This window comes from Drosophila bipectinata, chromosome 2L, assembly GCF_030179905.1.
Source record: "Drosophila bipectinata strain 14024-0381.07 chromosome 2L, DbipHiC1v2, whole genome shotgun sequence".
Lineage (NCBI taxonomy): Eukaryota > Metazoa > Arthropoda > Insecta > Diptera > Drosophilidae > Drosophila > Drosophila bipectinata.
The window spans coordinates 15596808-15619251 of record NC_091736.1 but is presented as its reverse complement, the minus strand read 5'-3'; the positions used below and the strand labels follow the sequence as shown (position 1 = coordinate 15619251).

General features: G+C 45.6%; 9 protein-coding genes across 13 annotated transcripts in view; 5 read left to right on the top strand and 4 right to left on the bottom strand.

Annotated features, from left to right (window-relative positions):
- The first annotated feature begins 27 nt into the window (after positions 1–27).
- On the top strand, positions 28–3661 carry mtsh (mitoshell). 2 transcript variants are annotated; one of them, XM_070276768.1, is made up of 6 exons: positions 28–169; positions 299–642; positions 1113–1362; positions 1422–2592; positions 2645–2791; positions 3094–3661. In XM_070276768.1, the coding sequence occupies exons 2-6, from the start codon at positions 330–332 to the stop codon at positions 3232–3234; spliced, it is 2022 nt and encodes a 673-aa protein (XP_070132869.1). In that variant the 5' UTR covers positions 28–169; positions 299–329; the 3' UTR covers positions 3235–3661. The 2 variants fall into 2 exon arrangements, with proteins under 2 accessions (XP_070132869.1, XP_017097827.2); XM_017242338.3 differs by having other exon boundaries at positions 29–169; positions 1419–2592.
- Positions 3662–3731: 70 nt separating this feature from the next.
- On the bottom strand, positions 3732–9104 carry LOC108125965 (ATP-binding cassette sub-family C member 10). Its single transcript, XM_017242337.2, has 5 exons — positions 8566–9104; positions 6129–8075; positions 5371–6071; positions 4952–5314; positions 3732–4885 (listed from the first exon to the last, which is right to left on the bottom strand). The coding sequence occupies exons 1-5, from the start codon at positions 8921–8923 to the stop codon at positions 3800–3802; spliced, it is 4455 nt and encodes a 1484-aa protein (XP_017097826.2). The 5' UTR covers positions 8924–9104; the 3' UTR covers positions 3732–3799.
- A 232-nt stretch (positions 9105–9336) lies between these two features.
- LOC108125969 (coiled-coil domain-containing protein 97) lies at positions 9337–10647 on the top strand. Its single transcript, XM_017242343.3, has one exon. The coding sequence runs from the start codon at positions 9395–9397 to the stop codon at positions 10475–10477; it is 1083 nt and encodes a 360-aa protein (XP_017097832.2). The 5' UTR covers positions 9337–9394; the 3' UTR covers positions 10478–10647.
- Positions 10580–12093, bottom strand: Mettl14 (methyltransferase like 14). The gene is given in 4 exon segments (XM_017242339.3): positions 10580–11153; positions 11156–11308; positions 11363–11879; positions 11935–12093. Coding segments are annotated over 4 exon segments (1191 nt in total). The 5' UTR covers positions 12001–12093; the 3' UTR covers positions 10580–10698.
- Positions 12094–12403: 310 nt separating this feature from the next.
- On the top strand, positions 12404–13880 carry Ostgamma (oligosaccharide transferase gamma subunit). Its single transcript, XM_017242523.3, has 5 exons — positions 12404–12426; positions 12506–12620; positions 12716–13442; positions 13504–13666; positions 13731–13880. Exons 2-5 carry the CDS (start codon positions 12534–12536, stop codon positions 13744–13746), a joined length of 993 nt encoding a protein of 330 aa, XP_017098012.1. The 5' UTR covers positions 12404–12426; positions 12506–12533; the 3' UTR covers positions 13747–13880.
- On the bottom strand, positions 13172–14993 carry LOC108126081 (polyprenal reductase). Its single transcript, XM_017242524.3, has one exon. The coding sequence runs from the start codon at positions 14912–14914 to the stop codon at positions 13928–13930; it is 987 nt and encodes a 328-aa protein (XP_017098013.2). The 5' UTR covers positions 14915–14993; the 3' UTR covers positions 13172–13927.
- A 201-nt stretch (positions 14994–15194) lies between these two features.
- Positions 15195–17125, bottom strand: Scgalpha (sarcoglycan alpha). 3 transcript variants are annotated; one of them, XM_017242157.3, is made up of 5 exons: positions 16457–17123; positions 15997–16395; positions 15797–15904; positions 15571–15714; positions 15196–15505 (listed from the first exon to the last, which is right to left on the bottom strand). In XM_017242157.3, exons 1-5 carry the CDS (start codon positions 17017–17019, stop codon positions 15403–15405), a joined length of 1317 nt encoding a protein of 438 aa, XP_017097646.2. In that variant the 5' UTR covers positions 17020–17123; the 3' UTR covers positions 15196–15402. The 3 variants fall into 3 exon arrangements, with proteins under 3 accessions (XP_017097647.2, XP_017097646.2, XP_070133216.1); XM_017242158.3 differs by lacking the exon at positions 15797–15904 and having other exon boundaries at positions 15195–15505; XM_070277115.1 differs by lacking the exon at positions 15196–15505 and having other exon boundaries at positions 15576–15740; positions 16457–17125.
- Positions 17126–17577: 452 nt separating this feature from the next.
- On the top strand, positions 17578–19102 carry wol (Dolichyl-phosphate beta-glucosyltransferase wollknaeuel). The gene is made up of 4 exons (XM_017242289.3): positions 17578–17794; positions 17859–18033; positions 18147–18543; positions 18597–19102. The coding sequence occupies exons 1-4, from the start codon at positions 17729–17731 to the stop codon at positions 18937–18939; spliced, it is 981 nt and encodes a 326-aa protein (XP_017097778.2). The 5' UTR covers positions 17578–17728; the 3' UTR covers positions 18940–19102.
- Positions 19103–19140: 38 nt separating this feature from the next.
- Positions 19141–22444, top strand: part of Btk (tyrosine-protein kinase Btk29A) — a 39425-nt gene continuing 36121 nt past the window's right edge. For both annotated transcript variants that reach the window (XM_043213247.2, XM_070277114.1), the window contains exons 1-2: positions 19141–19664; positions 21602–21871. In XM_043213247.2, coding sequence (XP_043069182.1) covers positions 21620–21871 — 252 coding nt within the window. In that variant the 5' untranslated portion in view covers positions 19141–19664; positions 21602–21619. The remainder of the gene's footprint in view (positions 19665–21601; positions 21872–22444) is intronic.

The window sequence follows — 22444 nt, the reverse complement described above, 5'->3', positions numbered from 1 at the left end:
TAGATTCCGATAGAAGAATCCGATATTCCACCAAGGCTATGGAAACACTGGTCGCCATTTTCTTCTTCTCCTATCTTCCTTTCTCCGTGTGACTTTCAGCGAGGCAGGTTGCCCTCGTCCACATTAGGATCCTATTGGATTTACAAGGGATTTTGGCCGGTCAGACCAAGTAGGTTACGAAGAGATCTTCATGTTTGATAGCTAACCCTCAAATAGATCTGTCACATTGACTCACGTGTTCGTTTGGTATTCGTTTTAACTTTTCGTTACTCCATTTTTATTTTTTTTTTGGCATAAGATTCCACACTCAACCGGACAGCCGGAAGAACATGAACATCATCCCCATCTATCAGCTTCAACCAGTTACGGCACAGTCGGCACGCATGTACCAGCAGACCTATTTGGACAGAACTCGTGTGGTCACTGACACATTTGTACAAGAGCAGGTTTCCCAAAGCGCCTGGACGATGGCTGCACCTACACCGACGGTTTTTATTCCGACCAATGCAACGATCGTGCCAGCACAAGCGACTTGTGTTCAGGGCTCAAATCCCAGCCAGCAATATCAGTATCCGGGTAGCTACATGGGTCACATGGCATATCTGGCCATGCCGGGAGTCCAGTACTATGCAGCCAGTTCAGGTGAGTTCTTTGAGAAAACTTTATTATTGGAAAAGATTATTGGATTTGGTTCGTCTTTTAAGCTCAATTTGCAATCAATTTTTTACTTATGTATAAAGATAAAAACGTGCATATTTACATTTGTGTTTAATCCTGATCATTTAGTTGTACATATAAAACCTGAAAAGGCAACATTTAATCCTTAAAATTATCTTTATCATCCCATATGTTAAAAAATAACAACATTAGAGCAAATTCTTGAATAACAAACTGGCGAAGAACTAGTTCCGGTGAACCAAATTTGTGGTGAACTACTCACATGTGAACACGTGGAATGCAGCTACCGTTGAGCTTTGAAGACTTGTTTTAAATCTTATACAAGATGTTTATTTATTTTTTATATCCTAAATATTATTCATTCCATAATTTAAACGATTTTCTTAAAAATCCCCCAAGTTTAAAGTCCTAAACTGACAAAATCCATTCAACAGCTTCAATGAACGCCTACGGTCAGGCACAAATATACTCCACTAGGGCTTCGGCTTCCACCACTTGCAACTTTGGTGGCTACGGTGCGCCTCCATACTATGGGCACAATCCACCCAAGCAATTCAGCGCCACCCAGACCCAGACTGTGGCGCCTCTTAAGCGAAGCTGTGATGTTGGCACCCAAGTAGATATGGCGATGGAGGAATTGTGCGCCAAGGACCCGGATCCAGGATCATCAGATAAGAGTGATGAGTAAGTATTTTATATTATTTTGTTAGTTATCCAATTGATTTCTATGATTTCAACAGCAGCTCTATGGACAGTGCTGCTGGGGATGGCATGGGTCTTCAGAAAGTGCGACGCAATTCGGAGGTGACGCTGCTCCAGCAGCGCCTCACTGACATCACCAGAATCTCGCTATATGGCAGCGAGATAGCTGAGCGCCTGGCCAGTGCCCATCGCAACCGTCCGTGCTTCAAGAAGATCGACACCCTCTGTGCCCGCTTGAAGCAGGATCTCCTTCGTCCAGATGGCGTGCTGCCCAACATAAACTCTCAGGGCATCGCCTGGGCTGTCAAGGACTTTATATTTGTCTTCACTCGTATTGTAAACGCTTGGGTCATCCTAAAAGGATATGTGTACAATACTCCGGATGGATTAAACAAGATTAAGGATGAGTTGCCTAGTGGTTTCATGTCCACCTTCGATTCGTGGCAATGCGGAACCTTGGCGATGTTGCAAATGATTATCAAGTCCTATGTGAGCTTGGATGAGCTGCTGCAGAAGCAGAAGAACTGCTTTGTGGGAAAGGATTCTAGCGGTACCATTAGTCTCAACAGCAGCAACACCTCTGCATCTCTAAGATCCACAAGCGAATGCAACGAAAGTGGTACCATGTGCCACAAGGCCTTGGGATCGGCTAGCAATGGAAATAGCGTTTCCCAAACCCCAAGCGAGGGTCAAGGATCGCCCAATGGCTCACCAAGAAATGAGAGCGACACTGACAATGGAAAGTCTCTTTGTGAAGGGCCGGAGACGGAGCAGAGCAGCACCTCTTCCACCTCGACGGCTTTGAACAAGCCAAAGTCTGGTATGAATCTTAGCTATCTATATACTATGATCGAGGACTCCGAGGAGACCCAGCGCCATGTCGATGCCAATGGCACCTATTTGAAAACTGGCACCTATCAGCCCCTTCAGAAGGATGCCAATCAACTTGAGATGCCACCACCCATGGCCGGGGAGAACCAAACCCATTTGCAGTTGAACGGGAGAGCTCAGGGAAAGCTATTGACAGGCCTGGAGCTTCTTCCATCTTCCGCCACTGGCGAAACTGAGTGCCAGTTCAATGGGCTTTCGTTGGGTGGTCAGCTCAGCTTGGTAGATCGGGAGCTTACACGCCAGTTGTTCGAGTTCAGTGACCGCGTCATGGAGCTCCAGCATGTGGAGCGCTTCTTCCAGAAGCAGTTTACTCGCAACTACGTAAGAATACTATATTTTAACTTCCATCAGAGACTTATATATCCAATTACAGTATCCGGACTTTTATCATCGCTGCCAGGACGAGTACATAGACATTCGTGCCATCATCTTGCAGTGCGAGAGCTCCTCGTACAATCACTTGAACCAGGCCATCCACGATCTCCGCCGCATCATCTTTGTGGGCCGGTGCTACCTACAGGTAAGGATTTGATTTCCACACCAAAACTCTGCCAGAAACATACTACACTTTAACGGTCTACTTTCAAATACAGCCGTCCCGGAGGACATAGTTCCAATGCAAAGGTATCAGTATCAGTAGAGTGGGCCAACGAATGGACTAATGTACTAATCACTGGTCACATCTGGGCATTAATCTCAAAAATTAACATCATTCACAATGCACATCTAATCGGCACTCACATGCACTTTTACAACACTGGTTATTAACAAAAAACCATAATTTTCCATTTTATTAATATTGTTTTTTGTTTCGCATCGCAGATATATACCAACGATAACCTCCAGCACTACATTGATCTCTACGAGCACTCGTTGAACGAAATGCTATCGAAGCCGCCGCACGTGCCCAACCAGTACGACCACATCCTGGGCAAACCCGGCGAGAAGCTATTCGTCTATTGAGTCACGAGGAACAAACAGGAGAAGCAATTGATTACGTTTATGTTTTGTAGTCTCTTGGAGTTGTCACTGTTGGTCATTGTTGGTACATCCAGTTAGTTAAGCAGAAACCAACCCAAGGATGAACAGTGTCCTTATAGAAATCTCTGTCCCATGTGCGACTCGTAAATTGATTAAGTTATAACTTATAAGTCAAAGACCATTAACCGAATTGAAACAACGTATTATCGTTTGTCAACAACTAGTCTATATCATGTGACTTAACCATTCTATTTTGTAGTTTATATACCTTAACTTTATAACGTAACTATGAGCTGTGACACTGAATTCCGATTTCAAAAATTTCTCAAATTCATTATAAAAAATTCAATTTGTCAATCAAATTATTATTTGTACAACCAAATAAAACCATAACTGTGTTGGTGATTAAGTTGTCGACTCAATAGTTGGATTATCGTGTTAGAAATAAAATAATACAAGTTAAAAACAAAATAAATAAATTCTTGTACATCAATTGACTTATTTACAAAGAGTCCTTAGTAGATTCAGAAAATCGTCCTTCCTAAAGCTAATGTGGCCGCGCAAATTCATCTGGGTTGATGTCCTGGGCCAGTAGCATTCCGTGGAATATGGTGGAACTATTGGATGCCAGGTCTTGCGGCTTGCCCATCTCGCAAATGCGACCATCCTCCAGAACAACAATTCGGTCCATGGCCTGGAGACCCCGCAACCGATGGGCAATGAAGAGGAGGGTGCAACTTTTGAAGGCATTCCTCAGGGCCTGCTGCATGCTCAGATCCGATTCGTCGTCCAGGTTGGAGGTGCCCTCGTCGATGGCCACCACTTTGGCGTTTTTAAGTAGCGCTCTCGCCAGGCACAGGAGTTGCCGCTGCCCAGCGGAGAGGTTGTTGCCACACGACTCCACCTTGCCATCCAAGCCGCCCAGTTGCTGGACGAGGAGAGTGGCCGCAGCCGAGTTCTTAATGGCATGCCAAATCTCAGAGTCGTAGAAACCATGGCGTGGATCAAGATTTTCCCGAACGGTGCCCTCGAAAAGGAATGGCTCCTGGGTGATGACTCCAACTCGCTCTCGAAGAACGCTCAGTGCCAGAGTCTTCAGATTGACCTCGTCCAGACGAATCTCACCTTCTGACAGGGGAGCCACCCGCAACAAGGCAGCCAGGATGGAGGTCTTTCCCGCTCCCGTGCGTCCCACTATGCCAATTCTCTCAAACGCCTCCGTTTGGAAGGTGATACCTTTCAAGGCAGGCGCCAGGTGCTCCCGGTAGCTCAACTGAACCTCGCGGAAGCTGAGAACGCCTTGCGTTGGCCAACCGAAGGGTGGGTCAGCACTTCCCGAGGAATTCTGCTCCCCATCCAGTTGCAGGTACTGATCTATGCGCTCTACTGCCACCAGTTCCTGCTCCGTTTCGGCCACGGCATGAAGCAGATCACCCAGCTGGCCAGTAATGGAGAGAGCATAGGATATGCAAAGACCAACCAAACCGGGATTGGTGGTGTGGGAAGCTGTAATGGCTGCCAAAAGTCCAGCGCCTCCAACCAAAAGTGTTCCCAGCAGCTGAAGACGAAGAGCCAGCCACTGTTGAGCAGCCGATTGGGTCAACTGGGCCTTGATGCTCTCCTCCAGCTTAACCTGGACATGGATATGAATGTCAGTTATACTCCTTCTCATTTGGAATCCTATATATCAGTTACCAACCTGAAAATCTCGCTGAAATCTTGGACTGGCCCTCATGCTCCTTATCGTGGTCAATCCCTGCAGCGTCTCCGTAAAGTGCGTGTACAGTGGTGACATTGCATTGCTGGACAAACGCTTGATGTCTCTGGAGGCATGTCGGTAGCGCTGTTGAAGATTCAGGTAGATCGGCACCATGGGAATGATCACCAGACCCAGCCAGGGCATTGCGTACAAGCTGACACAGAGGGCTCCTATCAAGCCAGCCAGTTGAGCCAGTAATATATTAAGGATGAAGGGCAGAGAGTCATCTACGGTGTTGGTGTCCGAGGAGAACCGATTAAGGATTCTACCCACTGAGGTGATGTCGAAGAAGTTGAACTTGGCCTGAGGATAAGTCTAGTTAACCGAAATGGAATAAAATATTTAGAGACAGTACTTACAAACATGACCTTTTTTAGGAGGTTCTCGTGCATGAAGATGGCCGCCTTGATTCCAGCATAGGCAAACAGAAAGGCTCTGGCCAAAGTCACCAAGGAATTGCTCACAGCGATGCCTGCAAAGATGCCCAAATAAAATCCTGTGGTGTGGCCCGAATCTGTTCCATTTTCCAATCCAGGTCGCATTAGGACATGCTCTAGGGTAGTGTCGTTCTGGTGGGGATCAAGAGTAGTTTCCGTGACCCAATAAGCCAACCAGGCATCACTGAGATTCCGGGTCAGTTGCATTAGCAATACAAAGAGCAAGACCGTAAAAGCCAAGGGGGAAGTCACTGCCCTCCAGTAGCAGGTGAAAACGTTGCCAGAGAGGTGACCATACTCCCGGGATTCCTCAAGCAGCAGGCTATCCACACTCTTCTTGTCATCCTGGTTGGCCAACTCCACTGAACTACGTCTGCTGCGTGGCCCCTGGTCGTCATCCACCTCCTCATCCAGGCTGAGGTCTATGCTCTGGGTCATGTATTCACTTGGCAGTAGTTTCCCATCCTTCATTTGGAGTATTTGGTTGGCGTGGAAGAACAACTGGACGCTTCGGGTGACCACAATCCGGGTCTTATGCTTTAGCAGGCGTAGTATGCAGTACTTGATGATGTGCCTGGCCACATGGGCGTCCAAAGAGGAGAGAACATCATCCAAAAGGTAGACTGGAAAGTAAGAAAGGTTATATCGTTATTTGAAGATCAGATAGCACTATAAGTTACTCTTTTTATCCTGGTAAACAGCTCTGGCCAAGGCCACTCTTGCCCGCTGGCCACCGGATAGTGTTCTTCCATTCTCTCCCACTCCGACGAGATCGCCACCCAGGATCTGCAGGTCTTCCTCTAAAGCACAGGCATGCAGGACCGTCTTGTACCACTGCTCGTCAAACTGTGAGCCCCAGACGATATTTTCCCGGATTGTGCCCCTTTGTAGCCACGGGGACTGGGGGACATAGCCGAACCCGGTGGTCAGCTCTTGAACGCAAACTTCGCCGTCGATGCACTGCAGGTTGGCAACTATGGCGGAGAGGAAACTGCTCTTTCCTCCTCCAACAGGGCCCTCGATGCAGATGAGTTGCCCTGCCTTGATATCAACATTTATATCCTTAAGATGGAAGGACATGGGCGATGAATCATCTTCGGTATTGTGGGTGAAACTAGCGCTTTTCATCTGGAGGACACTGGCCTTGGGGGCATCTAATGGAGCATCTTCCCCAGCCACTAAGCCGCCACTTCCTCTCATGATGGGATTGTAGTACGAGGAGTAGTCCAGATTGGGGACATCCATGAGCTGTTGCACCCGCTTGATGGAGACCCAGGCCTCGATGAGGCCGTTCAATACCCATGGAAAGGCGTTCAAGGGACCAATTAGCATGTAAAGCAAGGCCACGCTGGTGTAGGTGGTGGAAGCTATCAGGGGATTGCCCATCAACACCGACACTCCAAAGGTAAGCAGGCACATCAACACCGGAGTGGTGGCCCAGAAGTATACGCACATGGCGTCCAGGTACTTGCGCTTCGACAGAAATCGAAGCTCCTCCTGGCGAAGGCCGCGAATCTTGGTTATGAATATATCCTCCCAAGCATTGATCTTGATCTGCTTGGCTCCCTGCATGGTTTCGGTTGTGGCCGACAGCCTGGCATCCTTGGCAGTCATCAGGCCACTGGAATATATGCCGATCCTCTTGGCTAGCCACCGGTTGATGGGAATCAAGAGGGCGGCAAAGATAACGCCCGCCAGGAAGGCAGCTCCAAGCTGAAGGTATAGCAGGTACAATGTGGTGAACAGCTTGAAGGGAATGCTCCAGAAGAAGTGGAAGCTGATGCACGAGTTGACGATTCTGTCCGTGTCCGTAGACATGAGGTTGAGCATGTCCGGCTTGGAATCTTTGATGACCCTGGCTTCCAGAGCCTTGCGATAAATGGAGTTCACCACACCCACTCGCATCTTCATGGAGACCATGGCCATGCGCCAATCAAAGTGCGTGGCGCACAGAGCGGAGAGCAGGGTGCTGCCAAAGAGGCCCAGGGCGTAGTAGTACACTTGATAAGGGTCCTGGTGGTCCTGCCTGAGTAGTCCGCCCAGCAGCAGGGGTCCTGCAAACCCACTCAAATCGGCTATTAGTCTGAGGAGTCCAATCAGGTAGAACTCCACGCCATAGCACCTGTGCAGCGCTTTCCACAAGCTCTGCGACTGGGACAGGGCCAGGTGCAATCTCTCGCTGAGTCGGGTGATGTTCAACGCCTCTGGCAGATCGAAGAGGTCCTCGATTTTCCGGAGTTTCCCGGCCACTCCCTTGGAGATCAGCGGTTGAACCCAGTGGAAGATGAAGCGCGAGCCCAAGTTGGCTTCATCCTGGGCATGTCCCAGGTGTCCCTCATTCAGATCGAAATGGAAGTAAGTGTATCTCTGCGATAACAATGCCTCATCCTCTCTGTTGGTGGGACTTCTTGGGGCACTGATATGGACAGCACTTCCTTTGGGGACCAAAGTCAAGGCGAAGAGAAGGTCACATATCATGGTGACCAAGCTCCAGGGCCACCAGTCAAAGTGCCGGCTCGTCCTCAGCCAGATACCGTCCAGCACCACCACAGTGAGCCAGACCACGTTGATTAGCAGCGATCCCCGATGACTCAGCTCTCCATATTGCCTGGCAGTTAGGAGGAATCCTATGACGAGGAAAAAGAAAGTGGATTAGCTCAGAGCTGGGATTTTCTCCAATATTAAGGCTTATGAGTAATTCTTTTTAAGTGAGGTGTTCATGAAGCTACAATAGCAGGTACGAGACAAAAGAAAACCATCTTTTATCGTTCAGACTTGGGGGTTTATTTGCTCGGCCAACAAAAGATCATAAATGTTTTTGAACTTTATGGGGTTTTGCAAGGAAATAATTACAATCGATCAGAGATCAAAAATTGTGTCTTTCCTTGAAAAATGCTGGCAAAATAATTCTCGGAAGTTCGATAATAAACTCTATATATAGACATAAACAAACGAGGTTTTATCAGAGGCACAATAACCTACATATATTATGAAAGGCTTTCCAAGCATAGTATGGGGTTTATCGAACTCATAGCTACTAAGTTGGATTACTTGATAACAGACTAATGAGTGTAATTTAAGAAAACCACGTTGGGGAAACCGGAAAACCGCACTTACCACTGTGCACCACCCACATGATGCACTCGGCGCTGGAGACCAGCACATCGACGGCATGCAGTTCGATGCCCTTGGCGTTGAAAGCGAAAAGCTTCGCCACCGGCAGCAGTGCCAGGACAATGGCCAGGAATGTCCGGATCGACAGCATTCGCAGCTGCAGTCCATTGCGCGCAACTTGACGTTGCTGATTGCCGAAATTGTAGGCGGATATGGAGGCGAATATGGTGTACACTGGCAGCTGGAGCAGGGTCTCCTGGAAGCAGGGCAGCAGATCGTTGGTGTCATTGGCAAAGGGAGTCAGTCCCGTGGGACAGAACTGTGTCCAGTTCCAGGCGAAGTCGCCCCAATCGATCGTCATTTTGATCCAATACAGCGGGGATTCCTTGTTCGTTCTGCGTTATGAATTTAGCTAATTAGTCATCGTTGCACCACCATAGAGCGGGTGGGTGGTTAGCCAGCGATAAAACAAACACACAGCACAACAAATCGGGGCTGATTAAGTTCGTTATAAAATGCAGGCGCCTTATGCTGGCGGTTTAGTTTCCTGTGAATGTCAGCTGATGAAATTGTCTAGGAAGGTGGTTCCAGTTTTCATATTCTCTATTATTTATTTTATATTATTATTTATAAAAAATATATATATTCTTCTTTAATTCTAAATCTAAATACAACCTTTTTAATTAATATTTTACCAACTTTTTAATAAAAACCGTTTTATTTCCCTTTCGGAACGTCTGTTCCCTTCCCTGTGAATGGCAATTGGCTAGAAGAAGCATTTGTTTACATTTTATTTAGCATAGAATCGTGAAATTTGTTTATAAAATAAAACATGACAACCGGCGTCGAGGGCGACACCGAAGGAGAAGCTCAAGGCCCTGCCCAGAACCCAGAGCTACCACCAGAACTGATGGATATCTTTAAATCCCTGGCCGAGAACAACAAAATCATTTTCAAATCCCAGCAAATAGATGATCCAGAACTGCCCATCCTGGAAAAGCAACAAATAGCTCGGGAATCCTTTGAAAAAAATCGCGAGAACTTTCTTATCCGGTTCGGGGGCTATCTGAATGTCAGGCAACTCACATCCTTTCAAGATTTGGGTATCAAAGAGCCCATCAAACCAGACGAGAATGTGGAGGAGATGTGTCTACTCTTAGAGGATTTCAGGAGGAAACTTAGCACCAGGTCCGTTTCCATAAAAAACAGGAGATACCATGCCATGCAACAGCTCTTGGAGAAGGGCGAATACTTCAGTGAGCACGAAATGATGCTGCGGGCGCCAGAGCTCTACCAGGAGTTGGTCGGCCAATACCTCACAGAGGCGGAGAAAAAGGCCAGGGACAGCTACGATGTGAGAAACACCAGTTTCTCCGGAATACTCATGAACTCCTTGGAAAAACAGCAAAGGGACGAGTTGTTGGAAGGCTCGAAACAAGAGGAAACGGAGGAGGATGTGGCGGAGAGTGCCTCCGCTCCCACGCCTCCATCTGTAGATTTCGAAGTACCCGCCGCCTGTCAGAAGCAATGGGGCGGTTTCGATGACGAGCCCATTGCTTGTTCTACGAGTAAAATTTCGACAGCTGTAAATGCCTCCAAAATATCAAAGATCTCCACCCCCGAGTTCTACAATCCTGGCGAGAGGGAACTGCTGCGCAATGAGTTCCTCAGCATGATGAAGGAACGGTTTCTGAGTGGCGAGGATAAGGACTTTGATTACACAGCCGTGGATGACAATGCCCAACTGGATGATCTAAAGCAAATCGAGCAAGATGAGGAGGATGCCTACTTCGAGGACAGTGACGATGAGGAGGAACTGGACGAGCGGGCAGAAGAAAAGGAAGATGCATCCAGCGAGGATGAGCTGGACATCTACATGAGGCACCTCAGCAAGCATCATAGTCTACAGAACTAGTACTATTATAAATAGTAGCTTTAACTATATTTTAAATTAGTTTTTAGATATCCAAGAAATTGGATAAATAAAATTTTCGATCCACCCAAAATATTTGAAGTCTTCTGCTGCTGCTGCTGCTTTAGTCTTTAATCTTAATCCTATTCTTAGACAGTAATTAATTGTCGAACTTAGACGCTACGAATACGTGCACTTGATAAAAGTTGGAGTAAAAAATTCAGTTATCTCGGCCTGCCACGACCACGTGGAAAACCGCGTCCTCTGCCCCGCAGGACCTTGCTGTTCGGTGGAGGACTCTTGGGCCGCAGAAGCTCAATCCGACTGGTGCAACCCGTAGCTGGAGCCTCAGCGAAATACGTTTGATACAATTCCGAATTGAAATTGGAGTTGGTCAGCTCCGGGCCGACGGTTAACCAGCCAGGACGAATGCTCGAGTCCCTGCCGAAAAGATGGAGACGTCGTCGACCCAGACAGAAATGCTCGATTATGTGAAAGATTTCGATGGGCTTCTCGAAGCTGCCGAACTCCTCCTCCTCCGATATGATCAAATCGATGTCCACGTTGGCATGGATGAAGTCTCCGTCGGTGGAGCGTCTAACCGTTCCCTTGATACCCATCAGGCAGTGCTCCTTTGTGCGTTGGAAGACGGCCTTGGGTTCCAGCTGTTTGGAGTGCCCGGCTTGTTGATGTTTGTGCGTATCCAGCAGATGTCCTCGCAACGCCGGAATCCCCACTTTTTAAGGCAGTTACGGCCCATGTCCAGTCCCTCCGACGAACCGCACCACAGGAACACGAACGAGCGATGGGCGGCAATCTCACCCACATCCAAATCTACAATATATTGAGTTTAAGTAAGTGCAAGGATATATACTCCACGTTACTTACTCAGGATATCATCCCAGTTCCAGAAAACCCTTGGAGCTCCTCCCACAGTGGCCACTGAAGGAGCTGCCCTGGCGTATTCCTCCAAAGGCGGTTCTATCAAAATCACGTCAAACTTGGTCCCCAAAGTTTTCACATCCAGAGTTTTGAGATCCGTTTTCAGATACATGGGAGCCGAAGCCGTGTCTTGGATAAGTTTGTCCTTCAATTTAATGAGCTCCCTTAGCTTGGGATACTCCTCGAAGCGATCCGCTAGACCCACATCGCGAATGAAGTTCTGGGGCCTTTGTCCCGTGTCCACGAAGTGCTGGCAGTAATCATTGTGCGGATTGGAGGACTGGGTGCCCTTCAGGAATGTGGAGGAGTCCCTGTAGATTATTTCGCTGTGCGTTTTCTTCGACGAGGAGGAGCCGGCATCGTCATCTTCCCTCTGACCACTGGAATTCAGTTGGCGGCTGTTGTTTGTGTCCTCGGCGTTGCCCAGTACTTTCTTTAGCTCATCCACGCTGGACAATCCCAACTAAAAATACACATTATTAACAAAGAATTTATGAATTGTTTTGTGGAGAACTCACAGTCTGGGCCAAAAGCAGGCGTCGCTTCCGAGAACGCTCCTGGGAGCTTTTCAGCACATCACTCATGATTAGAGGGCCCTTTTCTTAATATATAACTAATTATTTACTATTTTTCTAAGTTTTTCAGATCAAAATTTAAAAGAAAACGCCACGGAAGAAATACAAACACCAAAAAACTAAAACCAAAAGATATTCAATAGTTCTGTCGCTCTAGCGGCTTTAAGGCTGGATTAGCCGAGGAATCAAGGCGTAAATAAATCGATTGCACTAATTAAAATTTAATTAAAAAGACATTATTTTATTTTCTTGCTAGCATTAATTTATATTAAGATAAGTCCTTTATCTTTAAACCTGTTTGAACACCTATGTCTATATTTGTTTATTCTTTTGTTTATTATTTGTAGCATCACTGTTAGTGATGGTACATATCGAGCAGCTGGCTATCGTGCCGGCATATACAGCATGGACAGTGCTGACAACACTCAAGTTAAGGTTGGTAAACGTGTAAATGCGCCGGCCGCAGGAAATATTTTAGATTAAACATTTTTTCCAATTTTTTCGTTTACATTAGCGAAATTATTAACTGAATCGCCTGCATCATGAGGCTGCTACACAAGACGCTGCTCAGCGTTATGCTGGCGGTGCTGGTCTTCGCCATTTACGCGGCCGCCCAGGCTAAACCAAAGGTTCGTTGGTGGCCACGTCACTTTTTTGGGAACGATTCTGGAGCTCCCGGAATGTTTGCCGGTTCTGTACTAAACACCCTTTGTTTTTCTTTTAGACGGGCTTATCGCTGTCGGAGAAAGTACAAAACTTGGTGGAAATGAACATGAAGAAGCCCCTGCTACGCTTTAACGGACCCAAATTCAGGGAGTACGTGAAAAATGCCCCGCGGAACTATTCCATGGTGGTGATGCTGACGGCGCTGGCGCCATCCAGGCAATGCCAGATTTGCCGACACGCCCATGACGAGTTCCAAATCGTGGCCAACTCGTACCGCTTCTCCTCCATCTACTCCAACAAGCTCTTCTTTGCTATGGTGGATTTCGACGAGGGCTCCGAGGTATTCCAGCTGCTGCGTCTGAACACTGCCCCCGTCTTCATGCATTTCCCGGCCAAGGGAAAGCCCAAGGGCGCTGACACCATGGACATCCACCGCGTCGGTTTTGCCGCCGATTCCATTGCTAAGTTCGTTGCCGAACGCACTGACATCACAATCCGTATTTTCCGTCCACCCAACTACTCTGGAACTGTGGCCATGATCACCTTGGTGGCTCTGGTCGGTAGCTTCTTATACATTCGGCGCAACAACCTGGAGTTCCTGTACAACAAGAACCTGTGGGGTGCCATTGCTGTGTTCTTCTGCTTCGCCATGATCTCAGGACAAATGTGGAATCACATTCGCGGACCGCCACTGGTGCACAAGTCTCAAAACGGTGGAGTGGCCTACATCCATGGATCCTCGCAGGGTCAGCTGGTGGTGGAGACCTACATTGTCATGTTCCTGAGTGAGTAAACTGAATCTACAAAGGGATGAGGATATATTTTAATATAAAATTTACTTTTCAGATGCCATGATTGTGTTGGGAATGATTCTGTTAATCGAATCGGGAACTCCAAAGAGCCATAACAAAAACAGAATAATGGCCATGACGGGATTGGTTCTCCTAACCGTATTTTTCTCCTTCCTGCTATCCGTTTTTCGATCCAAGGCGCAGGGCTATCCTTATAGGTAATATCCCACTGGAATATTAATTGTAAAAAACAGATACTAACTATAATTTTCCGTCTTTCAGTTTCTTGTTTAAATAGAATCGACTGCAGCCCTGGTCCAGTTCAAGTTCCCAAAAAACCAACGTATCGTTTTGTAGTTAAAAATCCACAGCGAGCACACATTTTTTTTGTGCGTGTAAAACTTCTCTTTAATAAATTCCACTACTAAATTATTTGTATAAAAATGCGTAAATGCTTTTGTGTCCAGTCTCCCAACGAATCAGAGCAGGAACGGAATGATGGCCCGTCTATTTCTGGGATAATCTCGGAATGTCTCCTGGTACCAGCGATGGGTGAGCAGAGCATTGATGGTCTGGTTGCTGGCCACCCACAGAAAGATGAGCCGCCAAATGCGCACCGGCATGAAAAGATCAGCGATGCAGAAGTACATAACAATCTCGAGGGACATGTGCGGCGATGATATGACATTGAAGAGGCCGCCCTTTGGCACCAGATGCTTCTCGGTTTTCACCCGGCCAGTCCGTGGATCCGTTCGCAGATTAACGAGTATCATGTTGCTGGAGTATTGCTGCTGCCAGGCCAGACCGAAGACGATGAGGTAGAGTATTTGCTGGCCAGTCAAGTTGTCGATGGTGAACTCTATAGGCTGAGAGCCGCGCACAAAGCCGGCGGTGTTCGACATCAGGGCAATAACGGTGCCGAAGTAGTGGGCATAACCAACTACATAGTGGGATAGGTTAATCTTGCTCTGCTTCGAGAAGATCTGCACAAAGTTGGTCTCGTAAAAACGCCGGGTGCACTGCAGAGTCAGCATGATAGTGCCCACCAGGGCCGTGGTGGAATCAGTCTCTACTTTCCGGTGACTCCGACCGCCGGCCATGAAGTCCAGAAACCGCATGACATACTCCGGCGCCTCCTTTCCCGACTGGATGGTCGATGTAATGATGTAAAAGGCCAGCCAACTCCAGAACACGGCAAAGATGTAAAAGTGCCTGAACCATGACTTGGGCACCTCCAGATGGGCTATGAACGGATCCAGTTCACCCTTGAAGCTGTGCTTGCCATAACGGAATGCCTGACGTATGCTATTGGGCAGATAGCGCTCCACAAAGGTCATTAATCCTCCGAAGAAGGCGATCGTGGCGATGAAGGTGCCGAAAATCAGTTGGAGCAGGTTCACCTTATATCGGTCGATCAGAGTTTCAAGATCCAGACCAAGACCGCCTCCATCCTTGGCGTGCGCCATTTCGAAAACTTCTGAGCGGTCTAACGCGGAAAAACTGTAAAAACTTTCTCCTATACAAGTGTTTAATTATCACCGGCCAAAATTGCAAATGCAAAAAAAGCTTTCGCGGTGAATGTCGATTAATAGAAGTAATCGATAACAACAGAGGCGGGGTTTTTAAAAAGTTCTTCTTTTGATATCCCATATGGGATAAAGCTCTTGTTTGTTTTTAAAATTCACCTTAAAAATAAATATATTTTTTATCCTTTTTATTTCTCATTATAAAAAACGATATTTTATTTTTTTGCTCTCAATCTTGAACAGCAAAAGTAAATTGGCTACAGTTTCGATTTAGCGTATAAATGGATTATTTCGATATGGCTTGTCTAGTTCGGCAGGTGTGATTATTATTTATGCAGTGGCTTTCTATTCCTCCTTGATATTGCTTCATTATATTATGGACTCCAATCCCGCTCTTCTCAGCAGTAGAGGACTCGCGGGGATGTTTGTCAAATATCCACTCCGTTCCGGCCCAGGGTGCCGCCCTTGTACGGAGGAGGCTTGGGTCGGGCATAGATGCTGGAGTCCAACTGATAGAAGCTATTGTTAGGACTGCAAAAAAATAAGAAAGAATTTATTATTCTTCGTAGAATGTTTTAATAAAGAGCTCGACTTGCCTTTGAGATCGAATGCTTGTATTGTCCAGAAGAAAATTCGGATCCTTGAGGCTCTTCAGGGTGGTGATGGGCTGAGTGGGCTTGCTGTCCGAGCACTGAACCATCTGCACAGTGGAGGACATGGGATACTCCGAGTTTAAAGAGCTGCAAGTATGAGGTAATTAAAATTTCTAAAATAAAGTTTTCAGAATTAATATATAGATAGGTAGATCTTTGGAAAAGTCACCTCTCAGATCCATCATCAGAACCAGAATCACTGGGCACGCTGGGCGTACAGGACTCTTCGCAGATGTGGAAAATGTTGGCAAAGAAAAACTCAGAATGCGGATCGGAACTGAAGAGCGTAAGAAACACAAGATATCAAATTTAAATAATGACAAAATTAATAATATTAAATAGATATATTCTTCTGGAGACAAAACTCACAACTTCTCGTGCTGGAAGCACAAAACAGCGGACAACATTCCGATCAAAACTGCAAAAATCATGCCCGGAATAGCGAAGGAGAAGGCGAACTCGTCGATGTAGTTCCGCACGGGGACATCCTCTCGGGCAATGCCCATCCATCTGTCCTGGTGGCGGTGCTCCTCCGTCGCCTGCTGTTCGCCCTGCTTGCCGCTATGGTAGAGGATCTCCGTGGGCGATTCCACGCCCACCATCCGGAAGGCACACCAATCCAGCTTGAAGCCCACGTTCTCGAAAATCTTCTGGACGGAGGTGCGTTTGTAATTGCAGGTTGGCAATTTGTAAAGAGGACGCACTTCCTCTTGGAGCTCTATCAGGCGGGGAGAGAACTTGGCAAAGCTGCCCACATGAACGATGACTCTGGAATTATAAATGGCAATATAATACCGATAACCATTTCAAGGATATAGTCATTTCTTACCCCTCTCGTTGCTGGGGACGTAGTGGCAGGCGTCCTCCCATATTCACAGCCGATTCCATAAAGACCACACTCAGGTCCTCCTTGCTGTTCGGCCACAGATCCTTTCGGAATATATTGCGCAGATTCTCGACCCGCCCCGGATCCATCAGATGCACCCAGTTGAGATTATCGATCTTCATTTGGACTATATTGGGCGTGGGGAATTTGTTGACCACAAAGAGCTGGATGACCACACGACGTGTTTCGTAATTCTGACGATTCAGAGCCACCACATCCAGGTTGACGTCCTTGCCCGCTGTGGACTCGGGCGGAGTGCCGTAAAGAAATCCAGCATGGTATTCATGGCTGTACATGTACCTCATCCAACTGGGCAGATCGGGGTAGCCCTTCAAGGATGGCCTGTAGCGGAACTGCTCGCTGATGACCTGGTGGGTCCAGTTGAAAAGCATCGGTTCCACCTTGTAGGTGAACAGTTCCCCCACATTGGCCTGCAGTTTCAATCCCACTGCTTCCCTGGACAAGAACACAGCCAACGTGGACAATAAAAGGCTTAAAAACTGCATTTCTATTCTGTTTTTCTGCCAGAGATTCACGAGCACATTTTAATTGACTATAAACAAAGTGTTATTCCGAAAGCAACTGACGAAAAATTCCGATGGTGTGTATCTAATTGGGAGAGGTTCTCCCCAATATTTATATTTTATTTTTTGTTTAAGGAGAGCGCCTGCGCATTTGAATTTTGGAGCCAAATCATGTGTGTCGAAGGTCAGTTTTGGCGCCCAAAAGCTCACAGTTTTAAAAGGTAATAATAATACAACTGGTATTTTTACAAAAAAAAAAAAAGACATAATAATGTATATATTCTATTTTTTATAATTTATAATTCAAAATTTTATTTTGCTGCTTAATTTTCTTCAGGAAGTTATTATTTTAAAAGTACTTAACGATAATAATTGAGAGTAAGCTTTTCTTATTTATTGGGCATTCAAAATTATATTAAGGTAATTAAAATCTTGCTTGATTAAAATTGTCTTTGAAATAAAATTTGAAATTAATAGTGTTACCATAGCCAAGTCAGTACCGTTTATGCAGCTAGTAGTGTTGGGCAACGTTCAGCGACTTCTTATCAGCTGGCCAAAAAAATTTGTATAAAATTCTGAGAAACAAGTACGTGGCGTGGCTGCTATTTATCTCGCACAAATTGTGGAAGTAATGTCTGCCAGGTAGCACAGGCACCTGTTCAAATAAACCGACAACCGAATCCGCCGGACAATGTTTGCCTGCCTGCTCCAGATCTGTTTTTATCTGCTCTCTACAGTTGCAGTAGCGGCGTTCTTGGTCAGTTTACAAAAATAATCAAAACACTTATAAATCATAATCTATGATACTATTTATTTACCAGGTGATAGCCGTACTGCTGTATAAAACGAAGCCCTACCCCAACATCCAGAGGCACAAGGATGAGGACACCTTCCTGGACCCCCACACCATCAAAACAATCGCATTTCCCAGCTTAGACGATTCTCCAACCTTGGAGCTCAGTGTCATTGTACCGGCCTATAATGAGGAAAAGCGATGTAAGTTGCTGGAGTCACTTCCTTTTAGAGAAGAGGTTTCACTATATTTTACCTGCAGTCCCTCTTTAATGAATACATGAGTAATCGTCACATGATTGATTGTTTCTTTACAGTGCCTGCCATGTTGGACGAGTGCCTGGCCTTCCTGGAGAAGAAATCGGCGGGAAATCCCAACTTTACTTATGAAGTGATTGTAGTCAGTGATGGTAGCCAGGATGGCACTGTTGCTGTAGCCTTAGGATACTCCAAAAAGCATGGAGCCGAGAAGGTGCGAGTGCTGGAGCTTATCGAAAACCGTGGAAAGGGTGGAGCTGTTCGCCTGGGTGTGCTAAGTGCCCGGGGTCGGAACTTGCTCTTCGCCGATGCCGATGGTGCCACCAAGTTTCCCGACTACGACAAACTGGAAGAGGCGCTAAAAACCTTGGCGTCAGAGTGGCGGGAAGATGGTATTGCCATTGGATCGCGGGCTCATCTGGAAAACGATGCCATTGCCACGAGGAGCTTTTTCAGGTGAGAAGTCTTCAGTACTTTATCTTGAATAGTTATATATTAGTTGCTTGCAGAACCATTTTGATGCACGGCTTCCACCTGCTGGTCTGGCTATTTGCCGTGCGCTCCATCCGAGACACCCAGTGCGGCTTCAAGCTATTTACCCGCTCCACGGCCCGTAAACTCTTCACCAGCCTTCATGTGGAGCGCTGGGCCTTCGATGTGGAGCTGCTGTATCTGGCTGAGCGCCTTAAAGTGCCCATGTCCGAGGTGGCTGTTCGCTGGACGGAAATCGACGGCTCCAAGTTGACTCCGTTCTGGTCCTGGCTGCAAATGGGCACTGATTTATTTATGATCTGGCTGCGATATCTGATTGGCGCCTGGCGAATAGCTTCCATCCAAAAGAAAGAGAATTGAGAATACTATTTTAATTCCATCTCGCATTTTCCTTTCCAAACTCTATGAACTTGTAACTGTATTTTTTGTAGATCTTATTATTTTTTAAAAACCGCTGACTAGTTAAGGACACAGTATTTTTTCAAAATAAACAAAGAATATGCCTTTTGAAAAATACCAACCATTCCGAGTAGGGATTTTTTTCACTCACACTTTGGTCACACTAAAGCTAAGTTGCGGCGGCGCGTTCGGATCTCGTTTAATTCGTAATCACTGAATATTAGCCAAAATTATAAAACCAGTCCCGCACAAATCTGCTGCCGTTCAGCATCGGCTGAATAAATAGTTCAAGTTCCAGAAATCGTGCCGGAAATTATCGAAAGTGCAAGTGCAGTCGCAGAGAAATTCCAGGAATTAGCCTGTTGCTGGCGTACGCGGGTGTTTTTTTCGTGTATGATGCGTGTCAGCTGGTGCCTGCGATTTTGTTTATAAAGTTTTTTATTCGCAGGCCCCCAAGCCGGTCGGTCGGTTGGACGGTTGTTAATTTCTTGATTTTTTCCCTTCTTGATCGCCGCGACGGCAAACGAAAGTAATTTGTGTTGTTGTTTATGTTGTGCTCCCACAAATTCTCTCCAATTGAGATTTGTTGTTAGTGTCTGTTGCCTCTTGTCTTGTGTTGTTGTTGTTGTGTTTGTTATGCTGTCCGGTCATTGCTTCAAATTGCTCAATCAACGCCACTACTTGTGGTAAGTAAAACTGGCACAGTTATCAATTTTATTTTATTTTTTTTTTATTTTCCACTATCCACTCTCCTTCTGGCTATCGAATTTCGCCTTTTGTTCCGCCCCGGTGGTTATCGGGCAGTAAGCTGCGCTTGCAACTATTGGTGGGGGTCGTGCTGATAAGAATGACAAAGGAACGGTACTGATAACCAATGCCTGGGAATACTGATCACCCCAAAAGGTATCTCATTTTCCAATTAGAACGAAATTCTTGCAAAGGTCGCAGTTATGTTCTTCTTCTTTCAGAAAGCTAGAAAAAGCGCGACAATAAACAAAAAAAAAATAAAACCAAAATTAAATGGCAAAGAAGAATACAAACTAAGCGTGGCGAAATTCAAAGTCAAAAACGGGTTGCCAGGCCACGCCCGCTATATAAACGTACATACGTCTGCATTATACGTATATGTATATATATCTCCATATAGTATCTGTAAAAGTATGTGCATAAAATCCAGCTCCAGCTCCATCTACAGCTCCAGGTCTTTTGGGCCTCTCGCTCCTCCAAAAAGATTTATGTACACATTGCGCCTTCTGCCTTTTGCCATCCTTTTTTCCATTTTGTGCCATCGCCACGGTCCGTGTTTATTTTATTACTTATGGCCATGCGCGGATGGCTCAATGCACTGCGAAAAATATTTAATAAAATGTTTTTTATACAAAGAATTTAAAATATATTATTTTATATATATAAATAAAATTAAAAACCTAGAATTATATATTTTTCTTTAAAAACTAAGTTATATTTATTTTCTTGCAGTGTCTTTTCATTATTTTCTTTTTTTTTCTGTTTTGTGGCAACCCTGCTTGATTAAAGTGAGAGGGTGGGGTGGGCGAAGGAGCAGGAGCCGAGTAGATCGCATTTGTCGCTTTTCTTTTGTTTATTTCCATGTGCCAGCAGACGCGTCTGTTCTTGTTCTCTCAACAGGAACAGGAGCGGATTTAAGATCAGAAAGGGTTTTTAAAAATAAATATAAAATTTATATTATATTTTATTAAATAATTTAGTTAAAATTATTTAAATGTTTTTAACAAAAATTATAAAAATTATTAATGATTTAAGAAATTTCTAAACATTTTTCTCTCTCTGCACTCCGCTCCTGTTCCTCTTTAGTGCCTCTTGTTAGCTTTTGTTGAAGTGCGATAATTCCAGAGATCGTCTCGAGTCTGGACTCTCCGCTTCAACGAGCCGTTTGTTTGTGTACTCGCTTCCCGCTTCGAGTGGAGTGATGGAGCCGCGTCGGGGCTTTTGGGGGCTAATCCTTTAATCCGCAGGCCACTCGGGCTTCAAGGTCAGCGCGAGCGATCACTGCTTATGTGCATAAGTAACTCCTGTCTAGTCGGGGGCTAATTAATTGTCCGTTTAATCGCTCGATTTGTTGCTTGACTTGTCTGCCAGCCAGCCTTTAATTCCCCCTATATCTCTATACTTGTAGTTCTCCACTTTCCGCTCTTCCATTCTGATTGATGTCAGCCGTAACGCCCACAGCAATTAGTCAGCCAGGTAACTCCCAATGTTGCAGTAGTAGTGTTTCAATATCCGACGCGGTCATTGGCTCCAGATTCGCACGCCCACGCCCACGCCCTCCCCCCAAAAAGCTAATTTATGGCCTTGTCTTCGCCGAGTGTTGTAACCAATTTTTTGAGAGTGTCTGCTTCTAATTTTAACCCATTGAGTAGCTATATGACAATATTGGCCATCTGCGAAATCAATTCTGCAGCATTGGGAACTATTTATACCATTAGTCTTGAATATTTTTAGATAATTAGGTTGTTTTGAGTTATTTTTAAAAATAATATATAATCTAAATACTATCTACAAGGGCTTATTTTTAGCTCCAAACATTTCCATAAACTTATGGCCATCTAATATTTATCCATCTAATAGTTTACCTCCATTTCAGACACTATTTCTGGTCAAAATGCTGGGTACTAAGCAGCGAAACTCCCATGTCAATGGCAGCATCAAGTCATCCTCCTCGATCCGATCGAGCTCCAAATCGTTCCAGGCCAAGATGGACAAAATGTCGGAGAGATTGTACGACATTGTCAAGAGTGGGTCGATGGTGAAAAGGGCCCAGAACAAGAAGCGCTTCACGCCAGTGAACTACAAACATCGCTGGTTCGAGCTGACCAAGCGGACACTCTGCTACTTCGATGTGGAAAACATAGAGGTGAGTCTATGAATCATAGATGGAGACACTAACAGGTTTCGTTTTAGCCAAAAAATACATAAAATATTAAGACCTGTATTCACAAAATTGGATGAGTAAATAAAACAAAAAGCTAATACGGAGATTTAATAAAATATACATGTATTAGATTAGTTTGTATTAGTATTTAAGATGTATTAGATCTTGTACTTTAATCTGATATAATTTTAAGTTTTCAGAACCCATTTAATTAAGAGCTCTTTCCAGATCTCAGATAACCTATTATTAAGGCCCCTATATCCAAGGATATCATTAGAAATGACACATCTAGAGAAACGATAGACTGGGAACTGGGTCTGAACACCGCCAACTGCCAGCTGGAATCTGGGAGTCTGGAGTCTGGGGGAAAGGATGTATTGAGAGAGGGCTGCTTTTCATTATTCATGTTCAAGTGGGCGTCTCATCTTGTCGTCATGGTTTCGTCATTTATTGCGTCGTTATAACGGCACCTACCGTCCCTCCCATCCCCCAGGAGTGGGTGGTGTCCTGTGTACTCTGCATCTGCAACCGGCTGCTTTCGTTTCAAAACAAATG

Excerpts from the sequence above, each read along its gene's own strand:
- mtsh (XM_017242338.3), top strand. The coding sequence starts at position 330 with ATGAACATCATCCCCATCTATCAGCTTCAACCAGTTACGGCACAGTCG. Across the intron at positions 643-1,112 it reads GTACTATGCAGCCAGTTCAG|CTTCAATGAACGCCTACGGT; the intron begins GTGAGTTCTTTG and ends TCCATTCAACAG. Across the intron at positions 1,363-1,418 it reads TCATCAGATAAGAGTGATGA|CAGCTCTATGGACAGTGCTG; the intron begins GTAAGTATTTTA and ends TGATTTCAACAG.
- LOC108125965 (XM_017242337.2), bottom strand. The coding sequence starts at position 8,923 with ATGACGATCGATTGGGGCGACTTCGCCTGGAACTGGACACAGTTCTGT. Across the intron at positions 8,076-8,565 it reads CATGTGGGTGGTGCACAGTG|GATTCCTCCTAACTGCCAGG; the intron begins GTAAGTGCGGTT and ends TCCTCGTCATAG. Across the intron at positions 6,072-6,128 it reads TGTTTACCAGGATAAAAAGA|TCTACCTTTTGGATGATGTT; the intron begins GTAACTTATAGT and ends CTTACTTTCCAG.
- LOC108125969 (XM_017242343.3), top strand. The coding sequence starts at position 9,395 with ATGACAACCGGCGTCGAGGGCGACACCGAAGGAGAAGCTCAAGGCCCT.
- Ostgamma (XM_017242523.3), top strand. The coding sequence starts at position 12,534 with ATGAGGCTGCTACACAAGACGCTGCTCAGCGTTATGCTGGCGGTGCTG. Across the intron at positions 12,621-12,715 it reads CCGCCCAGGCTAAACCAAAG|ACGGGCTTATCGCTGTCGGA; the intron begins GTTCGTTGGTGG and ends TTTTTCTTTTAG. Across the intron at positions 13,443-13,503 it reads CTACATTGTCATGTTCCTGA|ATGCCATGATTGTGTTGGGA; the intron begins GTGAGTAAACTG and ends TTTACTTTTCAG.
- LOC108126081 (XM_017242524.3), bottom strand. The coding sequence starts at position 14,914 with ATGGCGCACGCCAAGGATGGAGGCGGTCTTGGTCTGGATCTTGAAACT.
- Scgalpha (XM_017242157.3), bottom strand. The coding sequence starts at position 17,019 with ATGCAGTTTTTAAGCCTTTTATTGTCCACGTTGGCTGTGTTCTTGTCC. Across the intron at positions 15,905-15,996 it reads TGCTTCCAGCACGAGAAGTT|TTCCGATCCGCATTCTGAGT; the intron begins GTGAGTTTTGTC and ends TACGCTCTTCAG. Across the intron at positions 15,506-15,570 it reads ACAAGCATTCGATCTCAAAG|TCCTAACAATAGCTTCTATC; the intron begins GCAAGTCGAGCT and ends ATTTTTTTGCAG.
- wol (XM_017242289.3), top strand. The coding sequence starts at position 17,729 with ATGTTTGCCTGCCTGCTCCAGATCTGTTTTTATCTGCTCTCTACAGTT. Across the intron at positions 18,034-18,146 it reads CTATAATGAGGAAAAGCGAT|TGCCTGCCATGTTGGACGAG; the intron begins GTAAGTTGCTGG and ends GTTTCTTTACAG. Across the intron at positions 18,544-18,596 it reads GCCACGAGGAGCTTTTTCAG|AACCATTTTGATGCACGGCT; the intron begins GTGAGAAGTCTT and ends AGTTGCTTGCAG.